General features: G+C 38.6%; 1 protein-coding gene across 2 annotated transcripts in view; it reads right to left on the reverse strand.

Annotated features, from left to right (window-relative positions):
• The window catches only part of IGF2R (insulin like growth factor 2 receptor), a 58192-nt gene extending 38111 nt beyond the window's left edge, over positions 1-20081 (reverse strand). For both annotated transcript variants that reach the window (XM_062572322.1, XM_062572321.1), the window contains exons 1-10: positions 20053-20081; positions 13971-14104; positions 8280-8404; positions 6504-6602; positions 5962-6091; positions 4873-4993; positions 2988-3102; positions 1340-1502; positions 985-1165; positions 72-175 (exon numbers count right to left, since the gene is read on the reverse strand). In XM_062572322.1, coding sequence (XP_062428306.1) covers positions 72-175; positions 985-1165; positions 1340-1502; positions 2988-3102; positions 4873-4993; positions 5962-6091; positions 6504-6602; positions 8280-8404; positions 13971-14104; positions 20053-20069 — 1189 coding nt within the window. In that variant the 5' untranslated portion in view covers positions 20070-20081. The remainder of the gene's footprint in view (positions 1-71; positions 176-984; positions 1166-1339; positions 1503-2987; positions 3103-4872; positions 4994-5961; positions 6092-6503; positions 6603-8279; positions 8405-13970; positions 14105-20052) is intronic.
• Positions 20082-20476: the final 395 nt, after the last annotated feature.

Consider the following 20476-nt stretch of genomic DNA (forward strand, 5'->3'; position numbering starts at 1 on the left):
AAAGTCTATTAGTCTAATAAAAAGCAAGCACAGGAATCAAACCCTGAGCATAGTCAGCTTGTTACACTCACCTGCTGTTTCACTGCATTCAAAGTTTATGACGGTCATCCTCTGAAAGCCAGAACTACATGCATCCCCATTTGGATAAATTAAAGTGAGATCCCCATCAGAATATCTGAATAAAAAGTCAGTTATAGATAGAAAAATGGGATCAAACACAATCATGCAATGTTCTCCATGTTACAGAAGCCATATTCTTGATTATTAAAGAATCAGCATTAATACTGACATTTTATCTGCAAAAAAGATTCACATCCGCAGATTTTCTTCTCACTAGTTTGTACACTGTTTCAACAGTGTTCTATAGCTCTTCCAGCTTTGGTGGAAGATCTCTTCCTTTGAGCTTATTGCATTCTATTTTTGGAGCTGGAAGAAATCATACTCCCTGGAAGACTGTTCACAGACTCATAGACAGAAAGACAGACCATGTTTGTGATAGACTTGTGAGAACTATCTGCTTTGAAATTGCAGTGTCCCAAAATGCCACTTGGAATCTTCAAATTATTAAAACCATGAAGTTTTGGACCTCTTAAGTCTTGGATACAATTACTGCACACTCTTGTGACAACACTAAGTGCCCTCCTCCAGCTGAGGATAGAACTTCTAAAATATCTAATCCTGAGGCCCCGTTGCCTCAATTCAAGGAAGGCAGGGGACAGTACAACACAATCTGCAACTCTGACACTGAAGTCAGTGAAAATTTCTTCCTTGTCTTGAGTGGTTGTTATCAACTCCCTTTGCTCCTTTGTTTACTAACGCTATCCTGGTACACTGTTAAAGTTTTTCTACACAATGCAGAGTAAAACCACTTCCATTTTGTATCATATATTGCTTACATAAAGGCAGCAGACTAGGAAATATCATCATTTAGATACCTAAGTACGGTTAAAGAGCCTGGATTTTTTTTTTTTTTTAAACACATACCTTAGGGTTTGATTTTCAAATCTTCCTGCCACTTTTTGCTGGTTACTTGAAAGTTTTACTTGGCAAGATGAAACATATCCTGTGCTGTCCCTGCAGTTACCCGCAGCAGTTTTCCCACATATATTCAAGTAATAGTAATACTCCTCATTATCATCTTTGGCTAAATACGGCATGACATAACCTGAATGAGAAAGTGTTCAAAAACACAAAACAGATGCAAGAAAAAAAAAATAAAAGTTAAAAAGCTACCGGTCAGGTAAGACCCACATATCTGCACATATATTTTTCCAGTCCTCAAACAGAGCTGAGAATCTAGCTAGTAACACACCATTCAAAAGAAAAATAGTAAGTTTACCTGAAGGTTGAGTAAGTGGTCTCAAGTCAATGGAGATATCATGTTGCTCATTAGTCAAAAGACAGCTCCTACTCTCCAGATAATCTCTGTGACAGGCATACTCAGTAACCCACTCAATTTCGTATCGGCAGTTTGTTTTTGCTGTGAGTTTGGGACCTGCACTCTGATATGGAAGTAAATAGAATTAAAATTGCTAATAAGCATAGCAACTTCTATATGAAATAGAATCTTTAAAGCAGAACTGCCACATTCAGTTAGAGTCAGTAATGATCGCCTGTAAATCGCTTAGGATCTGCAAACATTGTCTCTGGCTTCTCAGAACTAGGTTGAGAAGAGCATAAACCACCTCTTAGTAATAATGAAGTATGAGGCAAGCAACTGGAAGTCTACACAGAGATAGACTAACAAGCATTACCAGAGGACTACCAGAAGAAGTGCTTTTCCTTAACACGTGAGCTAAACTAGAGAACACTGGAGCCCAAATCACTGAGCACAGCTTGAAGGGTATTTGCCTTTCATGTGAGTCCAAACAAGGGAATAGAGACCAAGTATTCTCTAACAGCAAGTAAGCTTCCTGTACAATGGACATTTCAGTAACTTTGGATTCCCTCAGTCTAAATCAGGACCAAGACACACTTGAAAATTCCTTAGTCAACACCTGTCAGATGTCTTCCATTCTTTCAAGAGATTCAGAAATATCGCACTATGGTAGTCTAGTTTTTTCCCTGAATTCAGAGTGAAATTTAGGAACTCACTTTGTTTCACAGGTCTGTTTTTCCACCACCTACTAAAAAAGCAGGCAGGCACACAGGGAGACATCAGAAGTTAGAGACAAGTAATATTAATATAACCACACATTATATATATGTAGCTATAGCGAAGTACTATAAATTAACAATAGATAAAGGCCTATGATCTGTTTCTGAAGTGGTAAGAATAAAGCATGAATAGCTGTCTAGGTCAGACGTGGGACAAAGACTAAAGCTAGCAGAGAAGAGTTCCTCCTTCACTAGCCTGTAAGCAAAACCATCCAAATGTGAAACGGCACGGTATTAGAAATATTCATTCCAGTCACATTTAAAGAGCGCTGTGTTCTCCAGATTACTTGGCATCATGCCAGAAAAAAACCAAACACTGCAGCTAAGCTAAAACAATGCTCAGCAAAGACTGCTCTCTGGCTTAACGTGACAGATTTTACTTTAAGGTAAAAGGAGTTCATGAGCCTGCTTAGTAAGTGACAGATATTTGCCAAGCAACGATACTTACTAGCTTTTTCCCCAAGGAAAGCCAGATTTACAATAAACAAGTTGCAGACAACATTTTAAGCATGCTCAGTCTGACTGATGCTGAAAAAGTTAATCCTCAGCAAAGATCTTGACTTGCTGATGAGCACATTGTCCTAAATCCTGTCTACTCTCAGGAGAAAATTTCAAATCTAGAAAAGGACAACCAAGTTTACCAAAACAAGAGAAACACCTCAGAAGAATATTTTTATCAAGTTCTTAAATCCTAAGCTTTAGAAACCTGTTTCTGAAGTGTATTTTATATTAAGAAGCTGCAAGACAGAAGAACTTGACTGTTCCCTTCACCCCTCAGAAAAGATAATATACACAGAAATTAAAGACCAATCTTTTAAAAGTAAAGTTACCTCTTCTCCCCTCTTTGATGGGCAAACAAGAGTGATGGTTACTGCTGGGTTATGGCCTAGGCAGAAGTCTGGCCTCTCTTCATCACTATATATTCTCTCATAACTGAGTACCAGTCTAAAAACAGAAAATGACAAACCAGAAATATATTAGACAATATCCATGGTAGAAAAGGAAATACTCTTTGAGGGATATTTGCCCTTTATTAGCTACCCAGATAGAATACACTATAACCTCCATTCTGAAAGTTACTTTTAAGGATGTCTTTATCCCCATGATTAACCAACACAGAGGTTAAGGAAGTTGCAGTAAAATGACTTATTAGAGCAGCCTCTTGCTTCCCATTCAAGATAATACTCAACGCCTTAACAGTAGTGGGAGCTTGGCTGACAGTTGCAAAAACATTCTAGCTTTATTTTCAGATTGCTGGAGAGCAGATGTGGTGAACTAGTGCTTGCTACTTCAAAAATCTGCAAGACTATCACATTTCCTAAAATTTACCACGTTCATATTTATAGTCTCTTTCCATCCTGCTCCCAGAATTGACAGCAGGAAAACATCATTAACCAATTGACAGGAGTAAGGCAACCAGGATGAAACAGGCAAGGCAACAGTAGGAGAATGAAACAAGTTAACTATGTGCCAAGATATGGCAAGATGACTTGGACATGAAACCAAGGAGACCACAGTGAAGCTTTTCCAAGTATTATTGTTCTGCTGAATCTAACAGATTGTCAGTCTTGCTTCAGGTTAGTCACACCTCTAACTGGCTGGCCTCTCTATACCTTAGGACTTCAATACAAACATTTTGCTCCCTTCCCAGATGAGCCTAATCTGGTTCATTGCATACAATTCATTCTGCTCAAGTAATCCTAACAGAGACAAGATAGCCTAGGGCTGGGCACTTCTTAGAGTATTATTTGCACTTTGATATGAGAATTATGAGAAGAATTTCTTATGAGAAGAGATTATGTTTCCTCATATTTAACCTTTTACTTTAGTATAGAACCCTTCAGCCATTTGTTTCATGCTGAGGGGGGAACCGTACAGGACTATAACAAGTTTTATTTGTAAACTGAAAAAAATATCTATTTTTCAACTCTATCACTGAAAAGCCAAAACCTTTGACCTCCATTGTTAACTTAGCTTATTCTACTCATTTTCTTCAACTAGCATCTGGAAAAAAAAAAAAAAAAAAGGTACTATAAAAGTCAACAGGTTATTAGTGACCCCTACAGATATGATAAGCAGGCTTATATGATCTTATGATCGGCAAGATCATTATTTTGATTGCGAAGTCCCCTGAAGCACATATGGGATACTTTTTTCCATGCTACATTTTCAGTAAGACAGGCAGCATCAAGGGAACAATTTTTACCAGTTCCACAGCACCAGGAATAGCCAGCCTTGCACTGCTTGTTTGTTAAATTAAATAGTCTTTGTTAAATTAAATAGTTGATGCAAAGATACAGAAGGGCAACATGTGGACCTATTCTCAAACTTAAAGTACTCCTGGGAAGCAGAATGAGCCAAATGCAGTGAGTAAACCCAGTCAAGCAAGCAAATTTTTCCTTCAGGGTCTCAGATGGCAGGCAGATGGAGTCAGAACTTAATCTTCTGCTCAAAGGCAGAAAACATCAATCAGCCCTAGTTTCTGAGAATTGTAAAATTCTATAAACAGCAATCTCACAGTGAAGGAGAAAGTTATGGCAGAACAACAGGATGCCCCAAACTTCCACTCTGTTGGTGTTTGAAGAAACTATTCCTGCCAACCCTACAATACTGAAATTATACTGATGGTAACAGATGAATCATCTAGAAGTTAACTGCTTTATCTGGTCCAGACAACTGAGAAGTGTTCATAGAAGAACCAGAAAAACTAAGTACCTGTCTTTGTTATGAAGTTTCAGTTGTTCCTGAGGACGACCAACGTCATAAGCATGACCTTCATGTAACAAGCAAGCCGCACTGCCAGCAGGGCAGGTTCCTGTCTCTCCACTTGAACTTCCTGTTATAGAACATAGAAAAACAACATTTAGTTTCTAAGTCCTATTCTATATGAAGTATTTTGCTGTTTTATTCATGGACTTGCTTTCCATTGTTTTACCCTTTTCTAAAAATATCTTTGAGTTATATTATAAAGTGAAACTAGAAAGACAACATTGAAAGTATTTTATCTAAGAGAGGAAGTATTTGTTGCCCCGCTTGGGGTTGTAAGTTCATCCTTTCCTAACAGAAGTACCTGAAGCTAGTTTCCAGCTGGTAGTATAACATTTGGGTGCATACAGCTCTAACACCTTCTGGAAGTGCTCTAAGCAAGTTTTTTCACAACATTGAAATGATTCCTCATAAACTATCTTATTTTATCATGCAAAACAAAGCTGTCAGTGACAGATTAAAAATACCCATTTAACTATATAGCAGAAAAAAAAGCAGTGCAAGTAACAGCTGACTAGCCTTTCCAATGAATTTCAAATGAGCAATTTTGCTATTTCGATTTCTTACACTGACTGGAAAGACATGGATATGCACCATTACTCACCCAAGCACCTAAACACTTTTAGGTATGTCTCAGGACATTCACATGCAACTAAGAAACAACCTGGACTACAGCCTATAGCTCTCTATAGGCTATATTAAGTTCAAAGCACAAAAAGTGCTAACAACACTTAGTCTTATAGCACATCAAGCAAGCAGTGGCAACAAGACAAGCTAAGCTCTTCCACTCAATTCAGTTTAAAGCAACTTCTCCAACAGCCCTTGTCCATCCAGAAGAATATATCTAAACAGCCTAGCAGCTGGAGTAAGACTTGGGTCCACAGAAAGCATTTTTTTAAGCATCTGAAGTAGCTTGAAACAATAGTGAAAGCCCTAGAACACAGGTTTTTGGTGTGACAAGCTCAAGTGAGGCACAAGAAAACATCCATTCTACCAGAAATTTATACACTAACAAACAATACAAGCAGGTGTTCACACCTAAGTCCCTGCAGATGTTTATAAACAAGGAATCATCATCAGAATCATCCACCAAATAGTGTCCTGAAGTTTTGATCAGAGGATTCAAGTCATGTTTCTTCAAATCTTCATCAAACACGTAGCAAGGCACCTAAAACAAAAAAGTTACATGCAATTCATGCTATGTAAGTATGGAGAAGCTACAAGCAGGCATATATAAAACCAAATACTTGGAAAAGGCTTTTACTTCTGCAAGCTGAAGTATTTGAGAAGACTTAAAGAAGAAAGGTTAAATATGCTGGCTAAAGTGAGGCACCTAAAGTTAATATGTTCTCCTCCAGCTTCTTACAAGATTTTAACTATGAATAACCATACACACCATAAAAGTGCTTTAAAGAGTTGCTTAAGATTCTCAGCTTCAGCAAGTTCATACAAATGTTTTGTATATCTATCAAGAAGTTAGGCCTGTATCAGTTGTTGAGGTTTGTTTGGCAGCAAGGGGGTTTAGAATAAAATTGCTACATGTATGAAAAGTAACTTAGCATATACAGTATATAGATTACCTCTTTCACAGGTTTAAACAAGTCTTTCTTACAAGCAACAAAGGTCCTCCATTCAAAATAGTGCACACACTCTGTTGCCGTTACAAATTCAGGAGTACCCTATTTAAAGGGAGGGGAAAAAAGTCAGTATTTGAAGAACATACTTCAGTTTTATTTTACATCTATTGACAGCAAGTTCACTCAAAAGATTAAGAAAAAAAATGAAACAGTCCCAAATGTCACAGAGAAAGCGCGTACAGTTTCTTAATAGTCCCTGTTATCAAGAGCAAGTTTGTTACTTTCTAATAACTCCATTGGTAAACTCAGGAATATGCAGGCTGCAAATACTTTTCACTATGCAAGCTCTCAAATTAACATGCTCCAGTCCTAATATGCAGTAATTGTACCGCATCCTTTAGAAGCACTCATTGTTCCAAGTGATACTGGCAGGAGCACCAGCCATGTCTAGTTGCTAGGAAGGAAAGCATTGACACAAAAGCATATAAATAGTTTAACAGCAAGTCAATGCATGGTTTACCAATTCCTCATCTTTTATTCTACAAACTAGACTGATTACTTATTTCCTAACTAGCAATCACTTCTCCAATACAGAATGGTTAACTGTAAAGTACTTATTTTTATAGGCAAGAAATGCTAACATTAAATTAGCACTCATTTGTATCTATTAAGACAGGTATTTTACCATAGTTTAGGGCTAGATACTCAACTGAATGTATCTGCTTAGAGAAAGACAATCAGATTTTCCACTGTCACCACCACCCTAGCTAGAAGTACATTAACCTATTTAGATCTATTCCCTCCTCCATTCTGTCCAACTACAGAAGCGTGGTAACCAAGTTGTTCCAGACACTACTGCAAAATCATTCTGCTAGGTCACATGGATAGGTGTTTTAAAACTATGCTAACCAAAAGAAGTTTAAAAATGGTTATGACCTTGTGTTACAGCTAGAGTTGAGCAAGAATTTTTAATTTATTTAAAACAAGTCATTTGCTGAAACAGCTATAGGAAGCATTTAAATCTCTCCCTCACACTGGTATTTTGTGTTTGAATCAGATTTCCAGAAGAGGGCGTATAATAATGTTATCGGTGCCAAAAGCAGCACTAATCAAGTATTGATCACTTAAGATACACAACAGACAAACTGATTGCTGTCTGTACAGAATATCGAGCTGTGGTATCAGTTAAATGTTTGGAAGGTGCATCTTCCAAAGCATATGGAGGTACAAGTAAATTATATATACCCTATGAACCTTTCAGGAGCTTCAGTTTATATTTTAGGAAGATACCCACAAATGATTACTCCCTGGAAGACCAGATAAATGTGCAATCACTTCAGCTTCACAAAGACAAAAATCTAAAGCGTACTAACAGAGGTAGTCATGTTCTTCAATACTGTTCCATTAAACAGCCATTCTAGGTCCAGAGTTTGGCACCAGCCAGCACTTAAACAATAGCTTTCATTGTTCAAATGCTCAGTACAAAACCAACTCATTTCTCCATACTACACTTAAAATATCAGTGTAATTTCTATAAAAAGCTGAAGAACCAGAAGAGCATCCGACCAGAATTAAGCTGCAGATTTGTAACTATTTTCTACCTTGACTACATTTTGAAAGCCATAATTGACTGTGATTTTAACTAAGTACTAAAGCATAACTGACTCTTCCTTAAGTTATGAAGCTTTGCAATTAGTATATCCAGTAGGACAATAAGTCTCTCTGAAAAGAAGTGCATGCTGTTTTCACTGAAGATAAGAACAAGAGATTTAGACTTACCAATGTCTTTCCACACAGGAAGTTAATGTTGCTTTGAATTTGGTGCTGAATGCCTTGCTGCAAGCAGTTACGTGTAGTATTGAATTCCAGAAGAGTTTTAGAAGTTTTTTTGAAACCTAAGTCACCTAGGGTTTAGTAAAAATAAATAAATAAATAAATAAAAAGGTATCATAATATAATACTTTCAGAGATGCTAAACAAAGGCATTAAGTTCAGGTACTGAATAGCACAAGACATGCCAGTCTAGTACAAGACAGTTCTTGAACAGAGCAAGACTGAAAACTGTCCTTGCAGCTTGTGATTCTGGAACCCCAGAGCCAAGTTAAAAGCGTTCAGTATCGCTAATCAAAGGTCTGTTCTAACTTTCTCAAAGCTGTTTAGCAAACACTTAGGAAGTCTGACAGCAGGCACAACTATGAACAAGTCACTGCCCTAAGAACTAGGACTAAAGGATTTCTCAGCAGAAAACTGTTACCAATTAGTTACAAGTTCCACAAGTCACTCCCTCCTCCCACCATTTTCTAACCATCAGCTGTTCAACTTTTATGCTGTTTATACACTGTCATTTAAGCCCACCCCAATATGAGAGACAGCCTACTTAACAAAGAGTCCAGAAGTGCCTGGGGCACGTACTGCGTTAACCTGCAGATAGTCAAAATGCCAGTATTGCCGGGCACGTCTCTCAGTGCCTGCAGATCTCATCCCTTTCAGACAGCTTGTGCTACACAAAGAAAGGCCAGGGTCAGCACTAAAATGTTGTGTGGCCCTCTGCTCCACAGCACCGCAAGAGGGAAAGGGGGAGCACATTCCAAGTCATGGTGAGCACTGGTTCAAGCCACCAAAATATTACTATTCAAACCTATGTTAATCAGCATTAAGCATCAAGTCCTTTTAGATCCAGCATGCTAACTGTGCCCTGTTTTTGCTAGGTGGATTTGAATGCTGACAGGAGTTTGGGCTGAACTACCAAGAATGCTATAAAATGCCATTATTGACCTGATTTCTCCTTTCCTTTTTGTTCATGTCAACACTAGAGATAAAGTCAAATGTGCAATCACTTCAGAACACATCTGTCTAATGTTGCTTTGCCTCAAGAGCACACTAGCTGGAACTTTGTCCAACCTGTTAGCTCTTTACCCGAGGCAATGAAAACTACATCACACCCAAGCAACAATCTTGAAAACAAAAGGAGCACAAGTAAGTGAACTAGGCAGGAAGGAGATGCAAGAACCTCAAAAATACCATGGCAATATTCTCCAGCAGCACCACCATTCCAGGCACTGACACGGCTGCCAGTACTTTTCTTAGTAAAGCATGTCGTTCAGCATCTTTCCATCAGCTTCCCCAGCAGCATTTTTCAATCCAGTCCTGCAAAGGAACTGGGACAAGCAGCATCTGTGCTAGTCACCTAAAATCATTGGCTGTGTTGAACTGTAACAGAGAGAAAGCTACCATAGCTACCTAACTAACAGGTAGAAATGAAATGGTGGCAGTCAGAATGGAAACTGGCTAGCTAACCCACACTACAGTCATTCCCTCAGCAGCTTAGGGAATCTTTTTTCATGCTGCAGATGCTCATGCTAACTTTGTTACAGGAAGCCCTTTCAAGAGGGTGATGCCTAGGCACCCATTCACAATATCCCTATACATGAGGGCAACAAGTATTACACATTATTTAATAATCATCCATCTTCACAAAGTAAGGTTAGAATTGACTCAGTCCCAGAGAAAGGCAGGGGAGACCAAGTGCCCACACACTAATGCTAAGGACTTGTGCTACCTGCAGAGCAGTCAGGATGAGTGAAGCAACAATACCGAGGGTACGGATCAGTCTCAGCCTCCAGACAAGGTTGTGCTTCCAAAGCACTCCCCTTATCAAAAGGGCTATCTTCAGATTTTAATTTTTCCAGCACTGATACTGACAGATGTTGTGCATCTCTCTCCAAATATAACAGCTACAAACTAGCTCCCAGGTAGCAAGATTTCTACTGATCACATCATTACTTGGAAGCTGCTAGCAACGTGTCGTCTTTGCTAAGATCAGAAGGGAGAGAAGCTGTCAAACAAAAACAATGTAATCCTTTAGTGAAGGGCTGTATATAGTAACAATACCTGCATCTGATTTTAAAAAACCCTCACAATTTTTAAGAGCATACAGTTTTAAGACTCAGTGCTGCCATAAGCTCCCTGCTAAGCTATCTGAGGACTTAAGTTAGAAGACCTATGTAAACACTAGTTTCCTCTTAACTCTGAAAATCTTTTACATTCCTCTAAAAGCTTTGTGAAGCGATTCAAATATCCCCAAAGTGACATTCAAAAAAAAAAATTAGTAAATTGTTTATTCTGGGCCAATATGCATGTTCACCTCCTCCCTGCATGCTTAAAGCTAGTTTAGGAACTTGCTAAAAAATTTTAGAAAGATTTTCTTTAGTGGCACATTACCCTTCCCATCCCTGCCCACAGTAAGTGCCACAAACCATCTCCTTACACTTTGTCAACTATCTGCTTTTCATGAGCTTTCTTCTAGAGCACCAGTTCTGGAACAACATTCAGCAGAACATTCAGCTCCCTCTTCAAAGAGCAGTCAAGTTTCTTCATGACTATATAGAGATATTTTTCTTTCATAAAGGAAGACACTGCAAATTAGCTAGCACAGTTCACACTAGTTAGTTTCAGATACCTTGTTTTAAGCAGTTATACTAAATCATGATGAAAGGCACTGTCTACAATACCTATCTACTTGTTTATACTTTCATCTTTTCAGTAGCTTGGAAGAAGAAAGGCAATCATGGAAGACATCCTATCAGTTTTCCAAAAGAAAGGAGAGTTTAAGTGGTAACAGTCCCTTCAGAGCCAGTCTTTCTGTTGTGGTTGGACAAAGCATATGTTTCACCATTCAGGTTAACAGTTATAGTAGTACTTCAGCTTCTCACTAGTCCAACACAGAATACTAGTCACTAGGTGTCACAAGAAGTTAACTAAGTATGATATTTCCATGCTCTCTGAAGTTCAAGAACTCAGCATTCCACCTATACTTTGCAAGCTTCTAAGGTCAAGCAATAAAGCAGAAGAGTTTTCTCTGGAAAAGGTCTTTTTGGATCTCAACACCAACATTAACCGTAGGTCAGTGTGACATTTGATGTTAACTGCATGGCTCCCCTCGGACACAGTCTGATTACAATCAGAGACCGCATGGCCCTCTTCTCCAAAGTTGGGGAGCAATAAATGGAACCAATGTATAGCTGTTCCCTTGCATACTTAATACTCAAAAGCAAATATATTTGCACTGAAAACTTTTAGTCTTTCAGAAAGATCTGATTAAGTCCATATCTGACGCAATCTTAAGCTTTGAAAAGCTTCTCAGTTCACATTTTGTTCCTCCCTTTCCCTAAATCAAAGCCCTTCAGCTGCACTCAGTCACTCATTTTTGGAATACAAGTAACTACATACTAGTTATATTGCTTTAAGTCAGGTATGTGGCTTAACTGCCTTAAGCAACTGAAATCTACACTAGGAATCCACACTCAACTAGACCTGGATTAAAGAGATTCTTTTCTCATTCACAATAATCTTTTTTTTTCCAAAAGCAAGAAGCTTACTAATCAATTAACATGGTCTCTTAACTCAGTGTAAAGTTTCAATACAGCTAGAAGCAGTATGGTGAAACATGGCTGTTGCCACTAAATTCTGGGACTAACCATGAACAAAAAGTTTGTATTATGTTTTTTAACCAATATGAGGGAATGCAAATCAAACTGCATTGCCTTGATTTTTATGATTTATTGCAGGGTAGTTAAACATACCTGAACAGGATTTGCAGCATAAACCTTCAGTCAGTTCAAATATACTCTGCAAAACCAAGCGGTTTGATTGTTGCCTAATCCTATTCCACCCAGAAGTGGTTAGGCAGTAAGACACAAGGTTTGCATATAGTGAAATATTTGACACTATAATCGTAACCCAGCTTTGTTCTCCATTCTTCTTTATACAAGGAAAGAGAAACTCCTCCCACACAAGCCTCTAGGTCTCAGGCTTCCCTTGGGAGAATAGGCTTCTTCAAGCATTCAGTCAGCCACATTTCCGTTCCACTGAACAGAACTCATTAAAACAGCTGTTTGGATAATGCTTTGTTTTGTGATCCATGTACAACTGAAGCTTCAATTCTATAAAGAATTAAGATTCCTATTGGGGAAAAAAAATATTGTTGCACATTTTGGGAATGAATCATATTAACAGTGTCAAGTGGTCTAGTTAGATGTCACGCTGTTCAAAATAGAAGATGCAGGTATTTGCCACTGCAATTTGAATTTAAATGCAGCTAATCTGTCATTCCAGAAAACTCTGGAACTTAGACAAACAGCCATGAACTAATGTACACCTTTTTTTCCATGCACCTACTGATTTTAAGTCTATGTTGCAACATTTTTAGTAGCTAAGTGTTTTGAAAAGTGCTGATTGACCACAGCCCAAAACCAACGTATCTCTATAGTTAAAGGAGAAAGGTAGGGAGAAGGGAGGCTAACTGCTATGTATCTGCATACAGCTGAGAATCTCATCTTCTCCTCCTCACCATCTTCCAGTAGTTCAAGTTCAAAAGCTTTTACTGAAGACTGAACCTCTCCTAAGAACTGTATGTCAACAAAGTGGACTGGAAAAGAGCTAAATTAAGACTTCAGACCTGCAGGTACTAACTAGTAGTCTGAAAAAGAAATACTCTGCTTCAGAAAGCTCTCCATTTATTCTGTTAGAAGTTGCACATAAAGAGATTTTTTGATAGTTGACTTATCAGTATTTATATACTATTGTTTCATCAGCTGAAGTATTGAGGCAACCTTGAAAGCAGCAATCACTCATGCAAATAAGTACACAAGTAGTGTTCAGAGCAAGAGCTGCTGCCGATTGATGAAACCAAATGCAAGCATGTGTCTAGAAATATGGCAGTATCAGCATGCAAAATATACACTACATTACAAAGAAAAATAGCTATGAACTAAGATGCACTTTTTTCCATGCACCCAGTGATTTTAAGTCCATGTTGCAACATTTTTAGTAGTTTGTTTTGAAAAATACTGATTGAACACAGTCTGAAACCAAAGTGTCTCTACAGTTAAAGGAGAAACGTAGGGAGATAGGAAGTCACTCTTCAAGACACCAGTGACATCTTAGAACTACTGAAGCAGTCATCAGATTTGAAGAATGTAGCTGAAAATGGAAGACTACATATAAACACCTTTCTGTAAGAGCTTTAAGATCATCCCAGAAGCTTAGCAGTGCTCTGAGATTGCATTATAGCAAGTAGCATGAGGAAAGGCCAATGCAACATCAGGCTAGGCTGTGGTATATTTTAGAGGTATAATCCAACCTTCACCCTATGTTTGGTATCAGGTTTCAAGCAAGCCTATGCACAGTATGTATCCTGCCACAGGTAGATACATTTACTTCTACTTGGAATGTCCTGTGTAGTTTAACACTAGATTACTATTAGCTAGTCCAGAAGAAAGATTTCACTGTCCTATGAAGAGATTTGAATTCAGATCATGCTTTCCCAAATCTAGAATTGTTAGTTTTAACCTGCTTTGAGAAGAAAAAATGCTTTGCTAATACAACTATTTTCTGAAAATCTTTGCTATGAGACACTCTCCATTAACATGATTCTGAAGTCCTTATCAGGAAAGTCAATTGTTTACTTACCGACTGACAGATAGGTCTTCCTATTGATGTCATATGCACAGACTGCACTTGATCCTCCACACTCTTGTACACCATAACAGAGGTTTATTTTATAGAACACTTGGTTGTCTGGATCGATTGCTTCCCATGTGTAACTGGAAAAAAAAAAAAAAAAAAAAAAAAAAAGGAAAAAAGAAAAAAAGAAAAAGCCTATCAGTTTGTATCTATACTGGTTGAATTACCATCTCCTACAGACCCATCCTTGAGTTAACTAAGTTAGAGCAAACAGCCACTAAGTTGATCTTCATATTTGTGTTCTAGACCAGCATACACCAGAAATAGTCGTTGCAGAGTCCAGGCTAAGAACAAAACAGACTTAATCACCTAAGCAGAAGCACATATTGGTCTCTTTCCCCCCCCTTCTTTTTAACATCCAGTAATCCATTCTTCCCTCTCAAACCTCTTGGAAAGCTACTCCAAATGGAAATATAAAAGGCTTACCACCTGTAATGAGAACCTAATATATTTTTCAAACATCATTTGTAGACTGCACAGTAATGCATTTTAGCAATATCCAATAATAGTCTAAAACAATCACACATCTAAGTGGAGTACAGCAGTAGACCCATTAAGCTTCACACTAAAAAAAAAAATTTTTTTTTGAGGTTCCTGGAGTATTCGGAGTGGAACGTGTAAGTAATGCTTATTAGGCCATAGCTGCACTTTTAAGCATTTACACACATTGATATTGAAAGGACAAGTGTTGAAGAGTTATGTTAGAAGCTGGAAAACAAGCAAGCAGAAAGATGAAGGAGAGATTCAATGAAAGGTATTACTAGTTAACTACAGCTACATCAAAGTCAGCTGGTAAAACCTGATTAAGAAACAAAGCTCTGCTTAAACACAGTGAGGGAGAAAATCAGAGTAACAAAATCAAAAAATATTATTCAACAAATTCAAATCTGTAGTTCAGAGATTAAATAAGGAATAGTTTCCCCTCACAGCAAGCACAGACTGTGCAGTGCACAGATGTAATTTGTGATATGACATGGCACCACTCAGTAACATCCAGGTTACTGAGTGGTTTAACTAGTTAACCAAATTAAGTAGTTTGGGGTTAGAAGCTCTTTATGCAAGTTAGATTAATGGCATGATGCTCTGGTTCAAGCTCTGTTAAAGGTGTAATTCACTATACATTCAGTCAGCTTGGCTCAGAAGTACTTTTCTTCTGGCAATATTTGGCATCCTCTGGACCGCTGCTTTTTGCAAGAGATTCCCCAGTTCCCATTCCTTCTTAGGTGGGGGATTTAATGAATCCAGTAGGATTTAATGAAGACTCATCATACATCAGAAAACTGAGGGCAGCACAATGACCTATTGAGTGTCTCAATACTGGCAACTCAGCTAGGGTTTAATACATCTATCAGACCCACAGAAGCATTTGCCCTAATTTACAGATCCTAACAGAATTAAGAGCTAAGCCCTGCAAGGAAGCTCAGCTCCCCTCTTTCAGCCACCAGGAGGTTAGAAGTAGACCAGAACCCTCACACCTAAGGTTTGCTCAAGAGACTATCCAGTCCCTGTGCCTTAATCTCTAGCTTGTGTGTGCTTCAGTGTTTGACATTATCAGGCCCCAGATCCTGCCAGAAAAGCCTATTCCTGCTCCACTCCCCAAAGTCTAACTCTCAGACGAGCAAGGAGCAACAGCAGTTCAGCTACTTTATTCTACTCCTGATTAGGTTTTGAATCTTCCAAGAACTTCAAAATCCATCCCATCTCAGCACAAGGAGCCAGCAGTAAGAGACTACAGTTCCCCATTTAATTATGACTAGGGAGTTCTTGGCTTCTCTATATTACAGCAGCCCTATTAGTTTCATTCTGCTAGTGCTTGGAAGAAGCTGGGGACAAATACAAGATCTGTGCAAACAGAAAAACATCGTCATGCCCTACCACAATAAGGCTCAAAAAGCAAGTAATTTACCAGGTACTGATTCATACCTAAAATACTAATTAAAGTATCATTTTTTTTTCATCAGCAAGATCATATACAAGGATTTTGTGTCTCATTCCTGGACGTAAGTATGTAGAACTAATATTTAACAATTGTACTAATTGGTTCTCTGAGCCAGTATCTTGCACTTAAGTGGATAAAGACAATCCTTATGGAGGAAGATGATGCAGGACAGAATAAGAGTTAAGGACAGGAAGGAAATTGGACAAGACAAAAAAGACAAAAGACAAAAAAAAGTTAGAAGAACCCGACTACACCTTCAAGGGCTCTGAAAATAGTAAAGGATTTAGATTAATGCCATTCCCCCCCCCCAGAAAAAAATACATTCCTATTAGAATAGGATTTCTCCAACATGAAGCCCTTGAAAGTTAGCGTTTTGCTGAGAAGTTCCCACAAGGCTCAAGCACTCCATTTTGACTAGTTTTAGAAAACAAAAAAAGGTAGCTTATGTAATAGCAAGGTATTAAACCTTCTGCTCAAGCTAGAGTGTTTTCACTACTCTTTCAGAGAATCTGAAAATTAACATTAGCCTGTAAATTGAATGAGAATCTAAGCCCTTCATACAACAAAATTGTTTCTGTTAGTGATGAAGTGTTTTGCTTTCTCCATTCAATTTTATCATGAAACAGATGAAATCAGCATCTTTAAGTCAGTTTACCCATGTGGCAGAAGTAACAGTGAAACAAGATGAGAATGCACGTGTACAGAAGCTAAACAGTCACTACGACAAGCCTTGCTGTCTATGCCTCTGTGAAAGGGCAGAGGGAAAAGTGTGAGGAATTTTTCAGAACAATCCACAAGCAGGAATTAAGAACTGCCAATGATAACTCATGTTCCAAATCACACCTTCAGTGAAGGAAAAAAAACCACAGAAGATTAAGCCTACAAAATGAAAAATTTAATGTCACTAGGGGGTTCAGAGTGATACTACTTTTAAAGAAGTAGTTCAATAGACTGATTATTTTTAATGGGCAGGTAGATGCATGGAAAGCATTTATCCATAGCACTGACAAAGCACACTGAAGCATGACAGCAGGCTGGATGTAGTCTGAGCAGTTGCTCTAAATTAAGAGATGCAAAACACACTTTACTTCCACAGGAAAGCAAAAGCAAAAATTATTTCTTTCACAAACAAAGCTGCCAGCAACAAATCAGTGCCCAGGAATAATTTCAAGTCGCAGCCCTGTGGCACGTGCTCTACTTTCCAGTAAAACACAAACTGATCTCTCCACCGCATCCAGTAATGGAAACAATCTGTTTGCAATCACATCTCCTGACTGCAGCTCAGCCACTTGAACAAGCTTCTTTCAGCTGTTCAGCAGCCACCTTCTACCAATGATTATTCTTCATATAATCATCCTTCTACCTAGTCCTGCCAAAGTTACACAGCCAGCAAAAGTCTTATTTGAAGGGCTTAAGCTATCCCAGATTCACTCCTATTGAGCGAGTTTAGGGAGTTGCTATACAAAGCGAGATAGCTCAGCAGACATGGGGGGGGGGGAGGGGGAGGAGAATAAACTTCCCTGCCTTCCTTTGACTGCAGTTAGAAAAAAAATTAGCAAGTGCAATCCAAGAAGGAAAAACACTCATGGCAGCCACTTCTAAAATGCAATCTGCAAACAGGATATGAATTAGGTTTGTACTCCACTGTAAGGAAGAGATCAAAAAGACTTCAGTGCTACTACACCAGGTTGCCCAGTTCCCTCAGGGCACACAGGGCAGGGAAGACACCACCCCTGTAGCGCAGCACCAATCCAGGCCACCACTGAAAGCAGCTGCATAAGCAAGGCACTCTTTTGTGGCTGCACAGACTCAAGTACCAAAGCATGCTTATCCTGTGGCAATACCAAGTGAGAGTAGCACTAATGAGTGCTGCTAACGCCCCATCTACCCAGAGGATTCAATAAAATTACTACCTGATATCACACCAGCCAAATTGCCACTTCTGGTGCAGTTCTGGAGCTAGAATCAAGCATGGCTTATCAGTGCCTCACTTGATTTAAACAGTCAAATAACGGTTTTCGCTGACATGACGGTGACATCTGTTTCTAGCTAAAACAAACTATAGATCATTCCACAGTTAGAGGTCTGAATTTGAGAAACTGTTTTGAGACACCTTCTCTCCTTTTCCTCCTCCTCTTTGCTGGCCTCTGCTTATAAGACAAGCTGGATCCCAGAATTGCTGTGGCTCAAAATTAACTCAAACAGGTGTATGTGCATGCATGTAGAGAGGAGGGATTGAGTTAGGCCAGTTCCCTGGTCTAGCTCACAGTGACTGGCCACACAGAGGAGGCAGCAGAAGGCAGGGAGGATCCCATGTTCAAGGCAGCACCAATCCAGGCTACTGCTGGAAGTGACTGTGTAAGCAATATCCAAACAAGTTATTTGGAATAAACACACTTGCAGGCCAGGCCTCCCAGATACCTAGTTTTGTTTTTTAGAGGCAAACTACAGCATGAAAAAAAAAAGAACAACACTTTTTTTGGCAAGCGTAAGATCAGAAAAGTGCTCTGCATTTTCCAACACAGCAAAGCAGCAAGTCAGAAAAAAAAGTATTGTAGAAAAGGGATAGAGAGCCTGAATTACCTTCTGAAGAAAGGTAATCTTCAGCTCAGTCACTGAAATCAAATGGCTTGTGGAAGGGCAGAAGCTGTCCTAGCATGTGGTTCCTTAAGCTAGAGCCATGAGCCATTTTGAGGTTTGAATACTAGTTACCCGCCTCAAATGCAATGACACACAAGAAAAACTGAGTGGCTTTCTGAGAACCCATGCTCAGTTCGCTGGTTCTTAGTCTTTTGTCTAAGAGTTGACTGCTGGAAAGAAGAGTAAATCCTGCTGCAACAGCTATAAAGAACAGTTAGAGAGAGACACTCATTTGCTCTCTAGGGAATGCATCAAACAATCATTTTGTTCAAAGAGGTATTACATAGACTGCTCAGCACAGGACAAGAGCAACAAACAACCAAAGGATTGGAAAGCCAATCCATGTGTGATTATGTGTCCACACCAGAGTGCTTGCACATGATTTTGCGCTTTGCAACTCCTCAGCTGCAAAAACATTGCAGGAGATAAGACTAATATCTGAAGCTCTTTATAAGCAGCTTCAACCAGCATGATCACAGGGAAACAATTTCCACAGTGACCATTTCAAATTTGAAAATAGAAGCTTAGGTGTATCACTTTTCACTAGAACTATTAGATACACTACTACAAATACACATAGCAAAAAAAAAAACGTTTCCATACAACAGCAAGTTCTCCACAGGGAAAATGAGAGACTGAACAGCAGAAAATACAAAGCTGTAGTTGTGTTTGAAGAACTGAAGGAAATACAGTCTTGTTAACGTCTTGTTAACACATCCCTACTCACGCTTAGTTCTGCTCCAGTTTACCTGTCACTTTTTCTAACCATCACACAGTCTGTGTCTCCAGGGAAGTTTTCTTATGTGTAATAACCTTAAAACTCTACCACAAGCAGTTTAACTTCCTCCTTGTAGGCACTTTGTCTTTCATGGTGAACACTAAATTGCATCCACCATATCATGCAACAAGTGTGCAAGAAAAGGGATAGCAATTTGAAGTTCAAGTATGTAAGAGCTATAGGAAGTTCATATACTGAGGAAGAGTTTCTAAATCATCATAATGAATTCTTCCAAAGCATGTGAAACAGCCATACACATACGCAAAAAAGCCCAATAATTTGTTATTTATGACTCTCCTACTTAAGAGCTGACAAAGCACTTTATTGGGCTAAGTTAGTTCAACTAAAGGTCATTTCTCTGCACTCAGCCCATAGTTCTTCACCAAGGCTGAGCTGAACACTAAACCCAAGGCTTCAGTGAATTAAGACAGCCAAGTATTAGTTCCATGATAAATGCTTAAAAAAAAAAGTATTTGAATGAACTGTATGTGCAGTTAATTGCAAGAGTTGCATCATTTAGAAATGACACATTAAAGTAGTCAGATAATTAGCAATTCAGCATAGTAGCAATCCTGCAGTGTATAGCAGTTCTAAGGACTTTTCCTTTCATTCAGAAAATTAAGTTATAGAAGTCATGCACTCATACTTGCACAGAAGGCAAAAAACATTACCTGTCATCAAGTAACATTTCATCCAGGACAAGACAGTATTTTGTGTTTACTGCTCTGCTGTGACACTCAAAAAAAATTTTCTTCTTCTCTAAAAAAAATGCAGGGAAAGTTTTACAGGAACTTCCCTGATGTTAAATTGAAGTTTTGTCCAAACAGTCAGTGAGGTTTTTTTTTTGTTTGTTTTTTAGAAAGGTAACAAATTTAAAGAATAATTCATAGAATTCGTTCTGAGCCCAATTTATTCTATATAAGGATAATTAAGAGCTTGGTTCTCCTCTGCTGTCACATAAGTGATGCAAGGTGAAGATAGAAGAATGAGGAAAAAGATGGGACTGACTATTAACTTCACATATCCAACTAAATCCCCTGTACTATTTTCCTGGTGTTCCTATTGCAGTAATCCTAGAGACTTGAAGCTCTACAC

The sequence above is a fragment of the Rhea pennata genome, chromosome 3 (assembly GCF_028389875.1).
Source record: "Rhea pennata isolate bPtePen1 chromosome 3, bPtePen1.pri, whole genome shotgun sequence".
In the NCBI taxonomy this organism is placed as follows: Eukaryota; Metazoa; Chordata; class Aves; order Rheiformes; family Rheidae; genus Rhea; species Rhea pennata.